The 20,369-nt window shown below is 54.6% G+C and overlaps 1 protein-coding gene across 3 annotated transcripts in view; it reads left to right on the top strand.

The window, feature by feature from the left end:
• Positions 1 to 20,369, top strand: part of ARHGAP26 (Rho GTPase activating protein 26) — a 107,609-nt gene that overhangs the window by 42,640 nt on the left and 44,600 nt on the right. For all 3 annotated transcript variants that reach the window (XM_054642779.2, XM_054642782.2, XM_054642783.2), the window contains exons 12-14: positions 9,659 to 9,695; positions 15,811 to 15,876; positions 16,569 to 16,643. In XM_054642779.2, the coding sequence (XP_054498754.1) occupies positions 9,659 to 9,695; positions 15,811 to 15,876; positions 16,569 to 16,643 (178 nt within the window). The remainder of the gene's footprint in view (positions 1 to 9,658; positions 9,696 to 15,810; positions 15,877 to 16,568; positions 16,644 to 20,369) is intronic.

The following is a 20,369-nucleotide window of genomic DNA, read 5'->3' as shown; positions in this document are numbered from 1 at the left end:
GGGGACCCAGTGACAGCCACTTATCTCCTTCTGTCACTGCTGATAACCCCAAGAGGAGCTCACAGGGCTCAGGGCTGGGGATGTGGCTGTGGGTCCTGGTGCACAGGTGTGTTCTTGGGTTTGGGTTCAGGTTGGGGGTGAGGGTGGGTGGGGTCTGTGGGTGCCTGGGCAATGGGGATAATCGAACCTGGATTGCAGCACAGATGTGGAACAGGATGGAGCAGCTGCTTGCAGCAACTTGTTTGTGAGCCTGGGCCCAGAGAGGTGAGCCAGCCTCAGGGCAGGGAGCAGGGTGCTTGCATCCAGTGATTTCGTGTCATGGTTTGGTGGGAACATGCTGTCCACCCTGCAGCCATGCTGGCAGCCTCAGCAGAGAGGCACAGAGCCTCAGCTGGAGTGACAGACCAAAGGGAACACACTCACTTTGCTTTCCTCTCTTTATCACCTCTGCTTCGAGTTATTTGATCAGGCAATTCAACAAACATGCAGAAATTCAGGGAATAGCTCCATGTTGGGAGAAGAAATTTCCCTGCCAATTTAAATAGACTATTAGAGTATTGTTTCCTACTTTAAATTAAAAATTAAAGTAAATGGTTCATGCTACAGTGACTCACAAAGCCAGCCTCTTCCATTATTTCCTCCTTTATTGGGTCTTACATTTGGTTTTAAGCAGTGATTTACTGTCCTGCTGCAGCCCCACCACCTTCCCTCACCCAGGGGTTTTTCTTCTCCCAGCTGCAGCCCCAGAAGAAAGTCTTTGGACTCTGTTGTTTTGATAATTTTATTTCTGTGTTCACCCTCAGTTTGTCATTCCTGGCAGATCCATGTGTGGAGCTGGACTCTGTAGGATCAGGAGCAGGATTGGGATCAGGACTGGGATCAGGAGCAGGATTGGCATCAGGAGCAGGCAGGCTGCAGGCTCAGGCCATGGCAGGGTGGATGTGTCCCATGCTGTCTCTCACCAGTGTTTGTTGGATGGTGGAAATGGTGGTGGGGAGTGCTGGCAGCCCCTGGGGTGGTACAGGCAGGGCTGAGGGTTTCCCAGGGGGGTTGTGAGTGCTGTGGAATTTCAGGTCCTGTCTGGAGAGGGATAAATGTGCTGCTGCAGTTTTGGAGAGGGACACCAGGAGCCTTTAAAGCCCCATTGGACTGGCTCCCAGGTCCAGGGAAGAACCTTGTGCCACATCCCAGGATTGCCAAGAAACCTCTGCAGCCACCCTGGGCTTAGAGAAGTCTCTCTGGGAGAGGAGGGATGGGACTGTGTCCCCTTTCTGCTGCTTTCCCCGGAGCTCAGGGTCTGTGCTGCCCCACAGTGTGCTCAGGTGCAAATGGGGGATTGAAGGGGGTCTCAGCTCAGGGATGTCCCAGTCCTTAAAGCTCCAGGCAGTGGTGCCTGAGCCAGTCCTGGCACGAAGCCACGGCCCTTGTTCGGAGCGCCCGGGCAGTGTCAAACCTCTTTCAGAGAGGAGGAGCGCCAGGCACGGCTGTGTTACAGTTATTTTAAAAATAAAGATGACACTGTCATTTAAAATTAGGCTGGTTTTGATGTGTTGAGAGCCCGTGTTCGTCAGCAGACGTTGGGAGGAGGAAGGGCGTGTGTTCTGGCCGGGCTCCAGGCAGGGCTGCCGGAGGAGGATGTGCAAGTTGTTGCTCAAGCATCCCACAAAACTTGGGGGAAGCTTAGAGCAGTACAAGTTTTCACTTTTAATCAGTTATTTGGGTGATCCCAACATGTCTGCTTTGCTGGGCCCACTTAGAAACGCCGCTCTGGGAGACTTTAGGCGCTTTAGTTATTCCAGAAATGCATTTTGTTGGAACAGTTGACCTTTAGCTGTGTTATTCCGAGGCTGCCGCGCATCTGACACGCTCAGCTCCCCTCGCTGCCCCACGGCCCCAGAGTGGCTGCTGCTGCATTCCCGGCTCTGGGTGAGCCATGGGAAGCTGGCAGTTTGACCCAGGTGATTTTCCCGCATCCTGACCCAGGTGATTGTTTCCTTGGGTGACAAACAGGGTTATATAACTGCGCTGAGCTCAGCAGCCCAGCTGGCTGGCGGGGAGCCCGGCTGGCCTCGGCTCCAGGGGCCCTTGGGAATGCCTGCACTTGTAATAAAATGTGGGCTTGCTTTTAATTAGAACCATCCTTCAGCTAGCTCCGAGAGACAGAGGAGCAGGACCCATGTAAGGGATTCAAGCCCCCCAGATGCTGCGTTTGTGATAGATTTTTCTTTTCTGTCCTTTGATCGGGCCCAGGGTATAGGTTTGAAGCTGGAATTTATGTTGGAAGGAAGGAGCAGGAGAGAGAAAGGGGGACACGAGGTGGGAGATGGCTCTGACTGTGATGAACAGTAGGTTGGGAGGAAAGGAAGGAAGGAAGGAAGGAGCTGCCAGGGTCCCTGGCCACCCTCTTCCAAATGAACAGCTTCGTCTGCATGACATAAACCAGCATTTCACAGTGGGTTTCTGCTGCCCTGCCAAGTTCTCCACTTGGGAAAGTAAGGCAGAATTTTCCTTCCCCTCCTGCTGCAGAGAGGTTTGCAGGGATGTGGGCTGGGAGAGATCATACTCCTATCTATATCCTTCTGGCTCTCAGAGCAGGGCAGGTTATTTCTAACCACAACACAGTGTAGTCTAGCTCTGAAAATCCTGCTTGTAGTACGAAAACCTGGCTCTCAGACAGAAATAGAACAGGGTTGATAAGGCAGAGCCAGAAACAAGGGCTGATTTCATCAAGGTTGCCAGGTGTCCTGCTTTTAACAAGGAAACAGGCTTTTTGTACACGGGCTTTGCTGGGATGCTGCTCCAGGGCTGTGTCCCAGGGAAGCAGCTCCACAGTGCTGAGCTCAGGGGCAGGTCTGGAGGGTCCACCTCCCTCTTCTCTTCTTCCTTCTCTCCATCCTTGCTCTGAGCCCTTCCCTGCTGCTGCAGGACAGGGTACAGGGTGCCCCCCTGCCCCACTCTGGGGATCTCTGGTGCCAGAGCTCCAGTCCTGCTCTGGCCACCCCTGTGCCCATGGAGGGCCCTGCAGGACAGGCTGCAGACTGTGGGGACACCATCAGGCACATCCCTGGTGCCCTTGTGAGAAAGGCATCAAGAGGAAGGGCTTGTTCCTTCTGTTGCAGGGCAGTTGAGGTGTGGGGAGGGATGTGTGGGATCCCCAGCTCTCCCTGCTCAGGCAGGGCTCTCTGGGGTGCTCTGGGTGCTGCAGACACCCAGCAGCAGCTGAGTCAGTCAGGGTGGCCAGACTCCAGCTGGAGCTCTGCTCTTCAGTCCATTTGCCCTTATAAAAGGGTTGCAAAACACTCATGTGGAATGTCTGTGCTCCTCCTGCCCATGGCTCCCCAGGCTGCCCCAGCGTGGCTGGGAAGCCACTTAGGCTACCAGTTCTGAGGGAATGTCATATCTATTTATACCCCTTGGGCTTGTGCATCTCTTGAGCTGAAAGTTGAAAGACTCATTCCTGGCTGTTTTGAGGATTTCTGAATATGAATCACAAGGAAATTGCATAACACTGCAGCATTTCCTCCCATTGCTCTGGACCTTGCAAACACCCCTCTCCCCCAGGGAGACCAGGGAACTCTGGCAGGACTGGCCCATTCTGAGAGTCCAAATGGAAACTCTGGCTGGGAGGGAAGGTCCCAGCACCAGGGAAGGGAGTGTGAGGTGGAATCTTCCACACCAGGGCTTGGAGTTGAAATCCTCCTTCCATGGAGATCTCCCTCTCTGCAAAGCAGGGCTGCTGGCCTCCTGCTCTCAGTGCTTCCCTTAAACCCCTCTTTCCTCTGAGCAGCTGGGCAATCCTTTCCTCTAGATTTTAGCCATCAGGCAGAATTTCATGCTAGTGTTGGAATTTGAAGGATTTTGGGAACTGTGCTGAACACTGTGCAGCCTCCAAGGGATGCAGCTTAGGTTGGGCCATTTTGGATTTTAAGCTTTAAAGGAAAGTGAATGAAACTTGAAATGAAGCAAGTGCCTTAGGAAATCGTAGCCCATGTCTTGTGGAGGTTAATGAGCACCATGGGCAACAGCGTGACCTCTGAAATGAGGAAATAAAAATGAAATTATGCAACATCATCGTTTTGTAGTTCCCCTTCCAAGCCCAGCTACTTCCTTTTCCTTTTCTTTTCCCACAGCCTAGAGTCATCCCAAACCATTCTCATACCCATTTGCTCTTTGCACATCATGTGTGCAAAGTTTGTTTAGGATCAGGTTGGAAAACTGATGGGTTGAATTCTTCTTGATTTATCTGTGCGCAAGCAGGAAGTGCATCGGACGGTGAAGAGTGGCTGTAGGACTGTTTCAGGCTCTGGATGGTGTCTGAGGGGCGTTTCGGGCCCTGGATGGTGTCTGAGGGGTGTTTCAGGCCCTGGGTAGTGTCTGAGGGCTGTTTCAGGCTCTGGATGTGTCTGAGGGGTGTTTCAGGCTCTGGATGGTGTCTGAGGGCTGTTTCAGGCTCTGGATGGTGTCTGAGGGCTGTTTCAGGCTCTGGATGGTGTCTGAGGGCTGTTTCAGGCTCTGGATGGTGTCTGAGGGGTGTTTCAGGCTCTGGATGGTGTCTGAGGGGTGTTTCAGGCTCTGGATGGTGTCTGAGGGGTGTTTCAGGCTCTGGATGGTGTCTGAAGGGAGTTTCAGGCTCTGGATGGTGTCTGAGGGGTGTTTCAGGCTCTGGATGTGTCTGAGGGGTGTTTCAGGCTCTGGATGGTGTCTGAGGGCTGTTTCAGGCCCTGGATGGTGTCTGAGCGGTGTTTCAGGCTCTGGATGGTGTCTGAGGGGTGTTTCAGGCTCTGGATGGTGTCTGAGGGGTGTTTCAGGCTCTGGATGTGTCTGAGGGGTGTTTCAGGCTCTGGATGTGTCTGAAGGGAGTTTCAGGCTCTGGATGGTGTCTGAGGGCTGTTTCAGGCCCTGGATGGTGTCTGAGGGGTGTTTCAGGCTCTGGATGTGTCTGAAGGGAGTTTCAGGCTCTGGATGGTGTCTGAGGGATGTTTCAGGCTCTGGATGTGTCTGAGGGGTGTTTCAGGCTCTGGATGGTGGCTCTTGGTGGCTGTAGGAGTATTTTCGGCTCTCAGTGATGGCCATCAGTGGTTGTGGAGGTGGTTGAGGCTCCAGATGGTGGCTGTCAGTGGCTGTAGGAGTGTTTGAGGCTCCAGATGGTGTCTTTCAAAGGGTTTCTGATGAGGAAAATCCGCAGCTGACGTTTGCATGATGCACAGCTCCAGTGTTGGGCTGCGTGGTAGTGGCAGGACTGAATTTGGAGGGAGCAGGAGCAGGTGCAGCACCTGCATTGCTGCTCCTGCCCAGGCTTTGGTCCATGAGGAGTTGGGGACGTGGATCCAGGAGCCAGCAGTGGGTGTGTGTGAGTGACCCCAGCTCATCCCTGGGCTCCAGGGGAGCAGGGAGCTGCCTCCTGGGCCGTATGTTCCTCTGCCACACCCTCCAGCATCTCAGAGCTCTTAATCATCCCTATAAAACCATTTCCTCTGCAAAACAAAGCGTGCATTTGGTGAAATGTCTCAGCAAAGGAAATAACTGGTTCTTTGATGAATTATCTTAAATATCAAGTTCATAATTGAGCATAGTGCAAGTGTCAAAGTAGTCATGAGTTGTAACTGCTCTCATAAAATTTATCTTTTTGGATTACTTACAGATGCATCTTGGAATTTTTCAATAATAGCTTGCAAAGGTCTTCTTTAAGCTTCCAGACAGCAATTACCCTGCAGGAATGAAGCAGCAGTGGCTTCTGCTAAAAAAAATTATACAATCTGGTTTTGTTCAGGATATTTGATCATCTGCAGTAGGAGTTTAGAAAACTAAGTACAAGACATCAAGGCCTGTAAGTTTTGTACTATCTCCATATATATTGTTTCTATACACATAATTTCTGAAACTGCCTGGGAGAATATTTTGGCTCTGGAAATACAATCAAAAGGGAATAATTAGTGAGAGTGAGGTGCTGAAGCATGGCAGTGCTGCAGGGCAGGGATTTGTCTCCCTGTTAGTCACTGGTCCCAGTTCTGGGAGTTTTATAACCCAGCCTGTTCCCACACGTGTCCACCGGCCACAGCCCCTTCACCTCCCAGCAATGTTTCTTCCCTCTGATTTCCCACCCTTTGTCAGTGACTAATGCTGGAAAGTGAAAGAAGCTTTTTATTTCACGAGCCACTCTCTGGGTTTGGGGCTGTTTCCTCCAGAGTGTGTTAACAACAGGACAAACAGCGTGTGGGCATAAAAATACACTCATTTATTGGTGTTTTACTGTCTGGCCTGTGCTGGGCCATGTGTGTGTGTGCAGAGCTCCTGCCTGCCCTGTGCTGGGCGCAGCTCAGAGCTGTGTGCTGGATGCTGTCACCCTGGCAGTGGCACTGTGCTGTCCCCCCGTGCTGCCCTGGCCCAGGGCTGGCTGTGAGAGGCAGCCGCAGCCTGGGCATGGCAATGGTGCAAACACATCTGAGAGGGAGGAGGTGAGGGCAGGGGAAATCAAATCCAGCCTTGGCAGCTGTGTGGGAGAGGGTTCAGAAGAGCTTTTCCAAGGTGCTCCCAGCCCGTCTCTCCCAGGACAGAGGTGCTGCAGCAGCCCTGGGCTCAGTGCTGTGTGTGCTGTGGGAATAGCAAGAACCTCTGTAGAATTCTGCACCTTTTCCTGGGGGGAGGTTGGTCCACTCACGTGTATGAGGCTGAATCTTCAAGTGCATCTTGTGCTTTAAGCCCTGCCTGCTATCAGAGCTGTTTTGGAAGGAGTGGAATATCAGCATCCTAGGGCCAGGCTGGGCAGGAGAACCTTTGCCAAGGCACGAGCCCAAGGGGCCCAGCAGAGCAGGGGTGACCCTTGGGCCACTGGAGGAGCCTCATCCTGGAGCTCTTACACAGCAGCCCTTTCCTCAGACTTGGAAACTTTCTCTTACCCAGAAAAATCTCCCTCTAAAAGATTTAAGGCAGAATAGGAGAAGTATTTTTGAAAAAGGAAGGAATATTACAGACTTGGGGCATGGCTAAAACCCTGCTGGTGTGGAGCTGTGTTAGAGGATTAACAGAGACAAGGGATAAAAGGTTTGTCCTTGATAAGAAGGGTGTAGGGTGGCAGTATCTCTGTGTTTTATGGCTGCTGTTGACCTTTGTGTGAAACTTCCCTCTTGCTGTGTGCACACTTTGCAATTAATGGCAAAGGCATATTGTGTTTCCTTGTCTGCCCTTTTCCCTTGTTTTAAGAGCAGCCTCTGGTGATAACAACCTCTGCTGTTTCATGGATCCAGACTGGAAGAGCAAATGTGCAGGCAGAGGGTGTCCCTGGAGCTGCTGTGCTGTGCTAGGAGTTGGAATGGTTTGGGTTGGAAGGACCCTAAGGCCATGGGCAGGAACACCTCCCAGGCTGCTCCGAGCCTGACCCTTGGCTGTGTTTGGTGTTACCTGGGGGTGAGCCAGGGCACAGATCTGTGTGTGCTGCCAGGTTTGGTGACTGTGAGTGACAGGCTGAGCCCCCAGCAGAGGCTCTGAGGCTGGAGGGAGAACTTCCCTAGGCAAGGCTGGCTGTGGTGGGGCACTGCTGCCTGGGGAGCCTGCGGGTGTTTTCCTTCCCTCTTCCCACTTATTTAATTTTCTTGATATAAACACTGTTCCTAGAGGAGAACTCTCTTGCTGACTGCAGCTGCTTTTGCTGCTGAATCATCCCCCACTTGCCAGATGTGGCTGATGGATTTTCTCTGCAAACAATCCTCTCTGCTTGGTCTGGTGTCACACAGCCAGGTGTCCTGGGAGGGGGACAGGGAAGGAGCTCCTTGGAGGGGCCAGTCCCTGCCCAAAGCCCAGCTTTGAGCTGCTCCACTGGATTTGTGCTTCCCTGAGCACGTGCTGGGTGGTGGAGCTGGTCCAAGGTGTCCTGCCATGCTCCAGCTGGTGCCCAGCTCAGGGATGGCCTGGGTTTGGGTCACCTCCAGGGAAGGGATCTGTTTATGTGCCCTGCTGCTGGCATGCCTGTGCTGCTGTTCACAGGGGTCCCAGGAGCAGGGGAGAGACGAGAATCTTGACTCCATGTTTCAGAGGGCTGATTTATTATTTTATGATATATATTATATTAAAAGAAAATGATATATTAGAACTGTACTGAAAGAATAGAAGAAAGGATTTCATCAGAAGGCCAGCAAGGAATAGCAAGGAAATGATAATGAAATCTTGTGACTGACCAGAGAGACCGAGACAGCTGGACTGTGATTGGCCATTAATTAAAAACAACCACATGAGATCAATCACAGATGCACCTGTTGCATTCCACAGCAGCAGATAACCATTGGTTACATTTCGTTTCTGAGGCCTCTCAGCTTCTCAGGAGAACAATCCTATCAAGAAGGATTTTTCCTAAGACGTGTCCGTGACACACGCCCTGTGACACACAGGGTGCTGGCTGGGTTTGGTGCTGGGGTGAGCAGCAGGGAGTGCCAGCAGTGCCAGCAGTGCCCGAGCCTGGCTCTGACCCCCTGAGAGCACCCCAGGCAGCTCCCCAGGCCTGTCCTGCAGCTGGAGCTCCTGCACAGAGCGCCCCAGGCCCCTGCTGGTGCCAGGGCTGGGATGGCTGCAGCAGAGCCCTGCCCTCAGCCTCCCCCCGTTGCTGCTGGCTGTTGCTATCAACATGGCCTTTGGAGGCTTGCCCTGCTGGCTATTTTGGGAGGCAGCATGTGATGCAGGCAGCTCCCCTTGCAGGGGGCTCCCAGCCCTGCTCCCCAGAGCCCCAGCAGCCTTGTGTCCTGCTCCTGTGCCCCCTCAGCCACATCCAGGCTGCTGCTGGAGCCCTGGGCTGTGTGGGAGGGCTCCTGCTGGCACTCTGAGCACTGGAGGATTATTCTAAACCATTTTACTCTGTTGAGCTGCAGAAATACAACCTGTCTGAGGGCTGATCTTCTTACAGCTGCTGTTGGTATTATCCTGGGCTTTTAAAGTGCCCTCACATGGGGATTAAAACCTTCTGCCAATGTTTTCCCTTTTTATTGTGTCCACTGAGATGTCCCTTTGCTCTCCAGCAGCCAAGCTGAGGTGATGGGGTGGGAGGAGGAGTGTGGATGTTGGAAGGCTGGAGAGGCTTGGGATGGGATGGAGCCCTGGTGTGGCTGTGCTGGGAGCAGTGCTGGGTGCACTCAGTGCCTCATCCTGCTGCACTGCTTGTGCTCTCTGCATTAAGGACATTTCTTTTCCTCTTCTGTTTGCCTGACTCGTTTGCTCAGGCTGTACCTGAGGAGGGTGGTGCCTGCTCCCTGCCCCAGCTGCACCTACCAGGGGCTCCTGCAGTGCCCATAAGGGAATGAATTGCCTGCTTTGCTCTGAGTTTACATCCTCTGTGTGTGCCTTGCAGGAGAGGAGTCAGAATCATGGAACAGTTTGGGTTGGAAGGGACCTTTAAAGGTCCTCCAGTCCAACCCCACCTCCATTTTGTTTAGAAGCCTCTAATTTCTGTTTTTACCTGGTCCATCCCATTTGCATTCTTTCATTTTAAGAGCTGTCCTAGGCAGTGTTTTAAATAGAGAGAGCTATTATATTTAACTGCAGAGCTGGGCCAGCCCAACATTTGTGTGCAGGAGGTCATGGTGGTGTTTGGGGACCTGGCTGCTGGCAGCAGCCACGCTGTGGTGGCACCACTGCAGCCAGGGTCTTCACAAGGCTTTCTGCTTGTGTTTTGCAGGTGTACAACTCCAACAAGGACAACCAGAGCGAAGGCAGTGAGTATTTCTTGTCCAGCCTGGCCCCTGAAGGTGGCTGAGCTGTGGGAGGGTCAGCAGGAGATGCTGGTGACACTGGGCTGGGCTCCCCAGGGCTGGGGGCTGGCAGGGCTCAGTGTGGGGACCCCAGGGAGAGCCGAGTGTGGCACCCAGCAGGGACCAGGGGCAGAAACCTGCGGGTGGGACCTGGGCTGTGGGGAGCAGTGCCAGGCAGGCCCTGCATCCCCCAGGGTGTGTCCCCTCCTGCCCCACACCGTGTCCCCACCCCAGTGGCACTGCAGGGTGGCCTGGGCACCTCTCCTGAAGTTCAGCAGGGATCAGGTGACACCTGGGACCAAGCAGCTCTTGTCTCTGAGCCAGAATGTGCAGGGTGAGTGTGTCTTTCCAAGGGGGAATTGGAACAGAAATACAGGAGCAAGGAGGTCCTGCCTTGTCAAGATTGTCAACAAGAGCCCTTAAAAATAAAAATCTTTTTATTGTGGTTCAGGCAATCAAAGCTCTGGGTCAGGAAAGCACTTGTTTTTCTTCCTAGAGGAGCAGTTGCACCTGGTCCTGCCTCTTATGTCCTGTGTTTTAAAACCCTTAATTGAGCCATTTCCCAGTAGGTTGGATTTGCCATAACTGCAATTCTGCAGCCCCAGTCCCTTCCCTCCTTCCCTCAGAGGCAGCAGCCAGGCAGGGCCAGGCCTGGGTTGCTGTTCAGTGCTTGGTTCATTTTGGGGCTGCCTCAGACACGCCATTTTCCTCTGCAGCCCCAGCATTTCTCTCTCAGTAACTGGTATAATTTGCAGCTGATGTTCCTCACACCCATTCCATCCCTTGCTCAAAGCAGTCTCTGCCCCCTCTGTGGTTTCCCCTTCCCTCTGCTCCTCTCTGCCATCAGCTGCACATCCCTCCTTTCCTGCCTGTTCACCTGCTCTGTGCCTCCCAGGTGGTGCAGCAGAGCCCAGGGCTGTGCTGAGCTGGGCAGGGCAGCGTGGCCACTGCCCCTGGGGTGGGAGCCCAGGGTGACTCAGCTCCATGAGCTGTCAGTGCTCTGGGTCCCTGCACGCAGCTCTGTACCTGCTGCTGTGCTCAGGAGACCATTTGGTCTCTCTCAAAAATGAGAATGGCCCTCCCTGTCTGTCCTTGTGTGTCCTCCCTGGTTCTGGGAGCACCCCTGGCTGAAGGTGTTTCTGAACCTTCTGCTTGGGCTGGGGCTGGTGTGTGCAGGGGGCTGCTGTGTGCAGGGGGCTGGTGTGTGCACAGGGCTGGTGTGTGTGTGCACAGGGCTGGTGTGTGTGTGCAGGGGGCTGCTGTGTGCACAGGGCTGGTGTGTGTGTGCAGGGGGCTGGTGTGTGTGTGCAGGGGGCTGGTGTGTGTGTGCACGGGGCTGGTGTGTGTGTGCACAGGGCTGGTGTGTGCAGGGGGCTGGTGTGTGTGTGTGCACAGGGCTGGTGTGTGTGTGTGCACAGGGCTGGTGTGTGCAGGGGGCTGCTGTGTGCAGGGGGCTGGTGTGTGCGTGCACAGGGCTGGTGTGTGCAGGGGGCTGGTGTGTGTGTGTGTGCACAGGGCTGGTGTGTGCACAGGGCTGGTGTGTGTGTGCACAGGGCTGGTGTGTGTGTGCACAGGGCTGGTGTGTGCACAGGGCTGGTGTGTGTGTGTGCAGGGGCTGGTGTGTGTGTGCACAGGGCTGGTGTGTGCAGGGGGCTGGTGTGTGTGTGCAGGGGCTGGTGTGTGTGTGTGCACAGGGCTGGTGTGTGTGTGCACAGGGCTGGTGTGTGTGTGCACAGGGCTGGTGTGTGCAGGGGCTGGTGTGTGCACAGGGCTGGTGTGTGTGTGCACAGGGCTGGTGTGTGTGTGCACAGGGCTGGTGTGTGTGCACAGGGCTGGTGTGTGCACAGGGCTGCTGTGTGTGTGCACAGGGCTGGTGTGTGTGTGCACAGGGCTGGTGTGTGTGTGCAGGGCTGGTGTGTGTGTGCACAGGGCTGGTGTGTGCACAGGGCTGGTGTGTGCACAGGGCTGGTGTGTGTGTGCACAGGGCTGGTGTGTGTGTGTGCACAGGGCTGGTGTGTGCACGGGGCTGGTGTGTGTGTGTGTGCACAGGGCTGGTGTGTGTGTGCACAGGGCTGGTGTGTGTGTGTGTGCACAGGGCTGGTGTGTGTGTGCAGAGGGCTGCTGTGTGTGTGCACAGGGCTGGTGTGTGCACAGGGCTGGTGTGTGTGTGCACAGGGCTGGTGTGTGTGTGCACAGGGCTGGTGTGTGCACAGGGCTGGTGTGTGTGTGCACAGGGCTGGTGTGTGTGTGTGTGCACAGGGCTGGTGTGTGTGTGCAGAGGGCTGCTGTGTGTGTGCACAGGGCTGGTGTGTGCACAGGGCTGGTGTGTGTGTGCACAGGGCTGGTGTGTGTGTGCACAGGGCTGGTGTGTGCACAGGGCTGGTGTGTGTGTGCACAGGGCTGGTGTGTGCACAGGGCTGCTGTGTGTGTGTGCACAGGGCTGGTGTGTGTGTGTGCACAGGGCTGGTGTGTGCAGAGGGCTGGTGTGTGTGTGCACAGGGCTGGTGTGTGCACAGGGCTGGTGTGTGCACAGGGCTGGCTGCTGCAGCCTCACCGAGTCCCTGTTCAGAGCTCTGCCTGCTCCCCAGGTCCTCAGAAATGGCTCCAGCTGCAGGCTGCCTGGCTGCCTGGCTTCCAGCAGCCCTTGATCCAGGCTTTCCTGCAGGGCCTGCAGTCAGTGTGGGCATGGAGTGGGTCTGGGTGCAGTTCCTGACCCTGGCAGCCTCCACACCTCTGCTTCCTGCCTGCACTCTGGGGCCTGGCAGTGCCTCCCAGTGCTCTGCTGGCACTCTCAGGACTCTGTGGTTTTGCAGAGCTCCTGGGTTTTCTGTCCTGCTGTGTGGCCAGATGGCCGTGGGGCTGTGGGTGATGTACCTGGTGTGCTGTGCAGGGGGAGGGGGCTGCCAGAGGGGCTGAGTGCTGTCACTGAGCCATTGGGGCCAGGGCAATTTAGATGCTGTACTTTGCTAACCAGGAGGACTTGCCCTGCTCCATGGAAACAAATCCTCCAGGCCATTTGTGCTCATTGCATGGAACAGCATGAAATTCCTCCTTTCCCTTCCTCCTCACCATTTCACTCTCCATCTTCCACATCCACTGCTGAGTCCCTTTGGCTGTCCTGTCTGCTGTGCCCTTTTCTGGGTGCTCTGGCCCTTCCCAGCAGTCACAGTCATGGAATCACAGAATATTTTGGGTTGGAAGGGCTCTAAAGCTCCTCTCTTCCTGTCCCTGCCATGGCAGGGATACCTTCCACTGTCCCAGTTTGCTCCCAGCCCTGTCCAGCCTGGCCTTGGGCACTGCCAGGGATCCAGGGGCAGCTCCAGCTGCTCTGGGCACCCTGTGCCAGGGCCTCACCACCCTCATTGTAAAAAATTTCTTCCATTTCTCTAACCTAATCTGACCCTCAATCTTCCTTTCCCAATCTTGGCAGCTCACTGGTAGTTAGAGCCCTGAAAACTCATTTCTGTGAGACTTGAAAGCTCATTCCTCTGGTCTCTGCTTCATGATTCCCCCCCTCCTCTGTGGTTCTTATTTCCAAAATGTCTTTGAAAGAATTCAAGCCTGAGGTGGTTGCATGGCCCAGTGTGGTGGGGAGGCAGAGGAGCTGCTCTGACCTTGCCCTGCCCTGCCCCACAGCTGGAGCCAGGCTGACAGAGCTGATCCAGCCCCTGTCCCCTTCCCTTGACACTGATGTGTCACACACCAGTGTGAAGGGAGGGAATTAATGGATTAAATAGAAATAATCTGCCAGGCAAAAATAGAATGGGATGAGAGCAGTTGAGTAGCCCTTGGAATGTGATGCTGCTGAAGGTCAGGTGAGCATGGGGGCGTGTGGGAGCAGCTGCTGTCCAGGTGTGTGTCCCCTGTGCTGATGTGAAATGTTCTGGATGGGTCCCAGCCTGGGCAGGGCAGCTGCTGCTGCTGGAGGAAGAGCCTGCACACGTGTGGTGGCCTGGAGCTGAGCCTCACACCTGCCCTGAGCACCGAGAGCTCAAGGGAGGCTCTTCCACTTGGCCTCAGCCTGGCAGGGACAGCTCAGATTGGAAGGCAGGGAGGATTTCTGCTCTGGAAGGGCTGTCCAGCCTTGGCACATCTGGCCGGGGCAGGGGTGCCCATGCCTGGAGGGGTTTCACAGCCATGTGGCTCCTGGGGACAGAGGTTGGTGCTGGGGAAATGCTGGGGCTTGATGACCTTGGGGGCTTTTCAAACCCAGATGATTCCATGGATCTGTGATTTGGACAGCAGCAGGTCCAGATCTGCCTTTGATCTGGGCCATTGCTGAACTGAATCATGTGGTAAATGGCTGAGATAAAGAGCAGATGCTCTGAGAGAGGGGAAACCAAGCTTTTACAATGCTCATTAGAAGTTAAGTTTAAGGATGAATAAAGGCACTTTGGAAATTTAATCACATATTATTTCTGGATATAACTACTGCAAATAAATCCCCGACCTTTCCTGATCCAGAGCTTGACAGTGAGTGGAAGAGCTTGTTCATCTGCTCAGGGGGATTATGCCAGGTCACTTCATCCAGAGGCACTGCTGGGTCTCCTCCTGTTCCTGCTGCTGCTGCAGGGAGGGGGGATCCCAGCCCTGCCTGGCCCTGCAGGGTTATGGAATCATGGAACAGGTTGGGCTGGAAAGGACCTTGAAGCTGATCCAGTTCCTGCTGTGGGCAGGGACACCTTGCACTATCCCAGGTTGCTCCAAGCCCTGTCCAGCCTGGCCTTGGGGGCCCAAACATGCAAGGGGCTGAGGGAAACCTGCTGGTCTGTGGGGTGGGCTGGCAGAGAGCCTGAGGCAGTGATCCACACTGTCAGCACCACACAGGGATGCCCACAGGCCAGGGTCACACCGTGCCAAGCCAAGGCTGATCAGGCCTGCTGAGCTGGGTTTGCTGCAGCAAGACAGTTTGCACAGCATGGTTTTGAGCTGCTCAGGTCCCCTTGTGTTTGTCAGTGGTCTGGGAATGGCAGCTGTGCCCTGCTGATGGATGATGGCACCTTGGGTTTTTGCTGCATCCATGCTGGGAGCCCTGAGGGTGCCCAGCAAAGGGCCCTGCAGCCTCTGCATTGTCCTCACGTGCTGTGGCACAGCCATCCTGCACTCGTGTGCTTGTGTTGGCTCAGCACTGCAGCCTGCTTGCCCAGAAAAACAGAATGGAGCTGTTTTCCTTTGCACTGCTGTGGGTCCTCGTGCCACTCACCAGACAAAGCCCAGCCCCAGCAGAGGGCTCAGAGCAAGGGCTTAGGAAGGGCTGGGAGCTGGCAGCTGCCCATGGGGCAGGGGAGCAGGGAATGCAAGGGAGGGGAGCTGCTCGTGCCTTGCAGAGGGCGCTGCCAGCCTGGGCTCTGCTCCCTGCCCTGCACTGAACGGGCTGTGTCTCCCCCATCACAGCATTCCTGGGGTCTGGAGCCTTTGCCCACCCTTCCCTGAGGGGCTCCTGCCCTGTGGAAGGTTTTCCAGACCTTTCTCTAGGGAGGAACTAATTTTCCAGAACAAATAGCTGGCTGTTGGCAGTGTTTTCCAGGCAGTGGTGGAAAGCTCTCTGTGGGGTGAATTCTTCCAGCAGGTGTTGGGGTCCCTGGATTAGTAATTCCTTGAATTTAGAAGTGAAAACTTGCATTGGCACAGGTGAATTGAGTTGTACATCCCATTCACTCTTGTCTTTTAGCTCTCACTCTTGGGCAGAAGCAAGACACCTCATGTGCCATTTTCAGGGATTTGTTGTGTCCAAATGCCCAATTTCATTTCTTTCCAAGCAACCCGTTGTCAACTTTCCAGACAAATTTGGGTTATCTCACCTTGATCCTAAATTAATTTTGTCCATCTGCAGTGGTAAATGCCTGGCAGAGCCCAGGGCTTGGTTCAGAGGGATGTGGAGGCTGGAATGCTGATCAGTGTCTGTGTTTGCCCAGGTTACAGCTGGTACAAGCTGCTGTACTTGTGTTTTCTGGCCTCATTTATCTCCTGCTGGTCTGGGCAGTGGTGCATTGCTGGGATGGTTCAGCAGGAGCCTGGTGCTCCCTGTGAGGGCCTGCCCTGCCAGCTGTTCACCCTGCTCTCTGCCCTTCCCCTGCAGCTGCCCAGCTGGACAGCATCGGCTTCAGCATCATCAAGAAGTGCATCCACGCTGTGGAAACAAGAGGTAGGGCAGCCTCGGGCTGGGCTTGCTCTGGGGCAGCTGCTGGCAGTGGAGCAGTTGCTTTCCTGCCCTTTTCATGGACAGAATGATTCATGAGCCCTGGGACCCACATCAGATGAGCCCATGACGTGCTGGGGCCGATGAGAGAAGCGTCTGCCCCACGGCTGGGCCAGCAGGACTCCCAGACATGGGGCAGAGTGAGCAAATTACACCCTGGGACAGGACCAAAGGGGGTGTTCAGCATCCTTCCTGCAGGAATGCTGCCAAGCACGTCCTCTCATGTGGGACTGTGTCCCCAAAGCCTCTGTGAAGCTCCTTGTACACAGGTGGGGTTGTCCCAGCCCTGCAGAGGGAGGTCAGATGCAAAAGGCTCACACGTCAACCTGAAGAACTTGACACAGTAAAATTTTCCCAGATTGCCCTGGTTAAGTGCAGATCCTGCATGGGGCTGCCATGGCTGTGGGAAGGAGGAAAAGTGTCCTTAGATCCTTGTTCCTGAGCTAACTGGGGGTAACACTTCTAATGAAAGGATTCGTGAAAACCTTGATATTAACCCCAAATTTTACCATCTTCTGTGGCTTTGTATTTGACAGGTGAGAAGGTTTCATTGCCTTTGCTATTTGAGAAGGCAAAGAAGTGGAAGTAACCTCAGCAGCTCTTGTGACCTTGTGCTAACAGGTTCCTTGTTTTCCCAGGGATCAATGAGCAGGGGCTCTACCGGATCGTGGGGGTGAACTCCAGGGTGCAGAAGCTGCTGAGCATCTTGATGGGTGAGTGCCTGGAATTTGGCAAAGGCAGGCGGGCTGTGCTGCTTTGAGGCCTTGCCAAGCAGGAGCAGGGGCTCCTGTCAGGGTCCCTAATGGTGCTGACTGTGCCCTTAGGACCGTGTCGAGGCCGGGAGGTCCTGGGCACCGTGGGCAGGTCTGAAGGTAGGACTCGTGTGGGACTGGCTTCACCAGGTCCTGCTGCAGTCACTGGTGTCCTGCTCACACATGCTCTGAGCTCTGGCAGCCTTCCCAAATGCAAACCAAAATCTTCAAAGAAATAGCTGAAAGCTTTGGCTTTTCATCTCCTACCTGCCCCCTTGTTCCCAGCACCCTTTGAAATGATTTTCTCTGGATGTTGCATGCTGCCTGTGGCTGTTCTTGCTTTCCCCACGGACTTTCTTGTGCCTGTTTATCTCAGCCTTGCCCAGAGTTTTCCAGCATGTGTTTCCCTCGTGACTGGGGCCTTGGATCCTGCAGTTCTGGATGCTCCAAGCTGCTGGCTCTTGGCACAGCAGAGGTTTGCTCTGGCTGTGGGGACAGGACCATTTCAGCCCTGACCTCACAGGCAGCATTTCCATCCCACAGCTGCAGCCCTGGACCAGTCTGTCCATCTGTCCAGACATGCCTGAGACACAACAGTGGAAGAGAGAGCTGGGCTGGAGCAGGGCAGCTGCCCTTGGCCAGTCCTGTGTGATGCTGCTCAGACTTGGCAAAAACCACAGATGAAATAGCTGCAGGAATAGGGAAACAAATGCTCACTAATTTGTTAGTGCCCTATTGAATGTGTTTGTTACTCCTTGGGGAAAATGCGTGGCATTTCTGGTCATCTTCTTTCCCTTCACTTACTGTCTTCCCTTTTCTACATGATTTCCTTTTCCTTGTCCTCACAAAACTCCAGTGCTCCATTCTCTGCATATTTCTTCTTGCAGGTTTTTCATCTGTCGTGTTTCAACATCTTTCCCTTCTCCTATTCCAATTCCTCCTTCTTTTCCCACCATTAAGGTGTTCAGTGAGCAAAGCCCACGGTGGCTGTTACAGCTGTCAGTGTTAACCTGTGGAAAACAGATAATGCAGGTGACTGGAGTGGGGGGGCACAGCTCCAAATCTGGGTGCAGGGCACCTCTTTGCTCCTGTGGCATTTGGAAAGTTCACTGCAGTCACGGGACTGGTGGCTGGTGCTGTTATTAGAGGGGTTTGGCACAGGCTGGGCATGTGAAGGTGCCCTGCAGCCCAGGGCTGTGGGGAGCCAGCGCTGTCCTGGGGCACACAGGGTGGCACAGGGACAGCCCTGGGCCAGGAGCTCTGCTGACAGGAACAGGCTGGCTTGGTGCCCCGGGGCAGGTCCTGGCAGGTCACAGCTCAGTGATGCTCCTCACCACATCCCACAGGTGGCAGGGCCACGGGCCCCCTTCTCCTGTCACAGAGGTGTCAGTGCTGGTGTCAGTCCCCAGGCTGTGACAGATGGCAGAACTGGCCTGGGTGAGGAGCTCTGCAGAGATGGGAGGGATTCAGTTCTGGACAGCATCCAGCATCCATTATCTCCTCAGCCACTGAAGCCACTCAGCTGTCGCCCCTGTGTCTCATAAGGAGGTGATAAATGGCTGGTGCTTTTCCTTTGTCCTGGTGTGTCCTCCTGGCTTGGTGGGGCTGGAAGCCCTGCTGGAGGCAGGCAGGGCTGGCAGTGGGACCCCTTTTGGGAATCCCCCATGGTGTCTGTCCATCCTTGGGGTGCTCTGCAAACCCGTGACCCCATAATTTCTCCAAATTGTGGGGGATTAAATCTCCATCACCCCCGGTGTTTAGGCTGCATGTGGAGTCAGTGTCACAGGAAACGTGTCCCTTGTCAAACCCCATCTGTTCCTACTGCCCTCGGGCTCCTCGTGAATGGAGGAGCCAAACTGTGCTCCCACTGTCAGGTTTCCCTTATATTTAGAAATGAATGTGGGCAGCCTCACTGCTTCACATACAGCTGAAATGGCAAAAAGATCGAGTTTCCCTGAGCTGCTGTCAGGGCACTGCTGGGAAGGGCTTTGGCAGGGTGTCCTGCAGGAGGGCACTGCTGGGGCAGGGGCAGCCCCAGCCCCTGGCTTGGGTTTCAGGGCAGATCTTGCTGGGGTCTGGACTGGGGTGATGCCAGGGCTGGTGGGGAGCAGATCCTGTCCCCAGCATTCACTGGTACCATGTGCCATCAAAATGAGGACAAATAATGGGACAAAACCCCACAAATAACCAAACTCTCATCAGTGGGAGCTCCCATGAGAGGGTTTATTGTGGCACTTTGGGGCCCCAGCAGGTCTGAACTCTGCAGAAGGTGAGTTACAGCATCTGATCTGCTCTTGCTCCTTTGCCATAAGAGCTGGGAGTGGGGCTCCTTCCAGCCCCTCACTGCTGGCATGTGTCATCCCTGAGGCTGTTGGGAAGCCTCTCCAGGATAATCCCACTGGGGTGGTGAGGTGCTTCCCCAGGCTGTGCCCCTCACCCTGGAGAAATGTGAGAGGCATCAGAGCAGGGCTTGGCAGCAAAAAGCAGCTGCAGGGTTAATGCTGCCCGTGGCTGTGGGTGCTTTTCCAGCCCCTGGTTCCACGTGGCCCCAGTTCCTGGGGAAGGGTGTCCTTGTGGGAGGCAGGGCTGGCACAGCACCCCTGCCTGGGGACAGATGCTGCAGCTGCTGCAGCTCCTTGCAGACTCATACATGTGAAGGTCAAGGGGAGCTGATTAACTGCTCTGAGCCCTTTCATGGGGCCGACTGTGGAATTTCACCTCGTGTTCCATGATCCTGCCTAGAAACTGCTGGCTGAGCCTTTGCAAAGACACACTGTTTGTTCTGCTTTGGGTAAAAAGTTTCATGTAAAAAATGATGGAGCTTCTAGGGGGTTTTGTTCGTTTATTTTATTTTATTTTTTTTTTTTTACTATGCCAAACTTATCTTGACTCCTTATCTTAAAATTCTCTCCTTGTAAAGGCAGTGCTGTAGGAAGTTTCCTGGGCACTGAGTCAGGAGGATGGAGGTCATTTGTGTGATTGCTGAGACACACATGATCTTTGTGTGAATATGCATTTCTTATGTATTTACCTTTCCAAGCGCCTCTTGATGTTTTTTTAAATTAAAATAAACCCTTTGCCCTGAGGGAAAGCTGAGCTCTATTCACAGCATTCTTTTAACTAGGTTAAAAATTGCCCAATGCTTACACGGGGCTTTAAAACTCAAAGGTGCGTTATTTGTGTCTGTGAAGAGGCAAAAAGCCCCCGAGCTGAGCCCGTGGGAGCAGATGGTGTTAGCAGCTGTGGCCGTGTCACCCTGGGCTTTGGGGACAGTGGGAGCCCTGGCACCCCAGGGACACCTGGCACGGGGGGACCCACACAGGGACCCCCACAGGGGGGCTCAGCTGGGGGAGGATCCTGGCTGAGTTGCCAGGATGGAGTTAGCAAAGACCATTGGAGCAGCATCCAGGCAGGAGAGGTCAGCACATGGGGCACTTCCATGCTGGCCTTTCCATGGCCTTGCCTGGGCTTTCCATGGCCTTGCCTTGGTGCTCCTGGCCTCAGTTTGGTGCTCCTGGCCTCAGTTTGGTGCTCCTGGCCTTGCCTTGGTGCTCCTGGCCTTGCCTTGGTGCTCCTGGTTTCAGTTTGGTGCTCCTGTCCTCGGTTTGGTGCTGCTGGCCCCAGCTGTGAGCTGTCACCATCTGGGTGTCAGTGGTGTGCCTGAGCCCACTGCCACTGGCCTGCTGG

Source organism: Agelaius phoeniceus, chromosome 15 (genome assembly GCF_051311805.1).
Source record: "Agelaius phoeniceus isolate bAgePho1 chromosome 15, bAgePho1.hap1, whole genome shotgun sequence".
NCBI lineage: Eukaryota > Metazoa > Chordata > Aves > Passeriformes > Icteridae > Agelaius > Agelaius phoeniceus.
The sequence above is the reverse complement of the archived record's forward strand: the minus strand, read 5'-3'. Positions and strand labels throughout refer to the sequence as shown.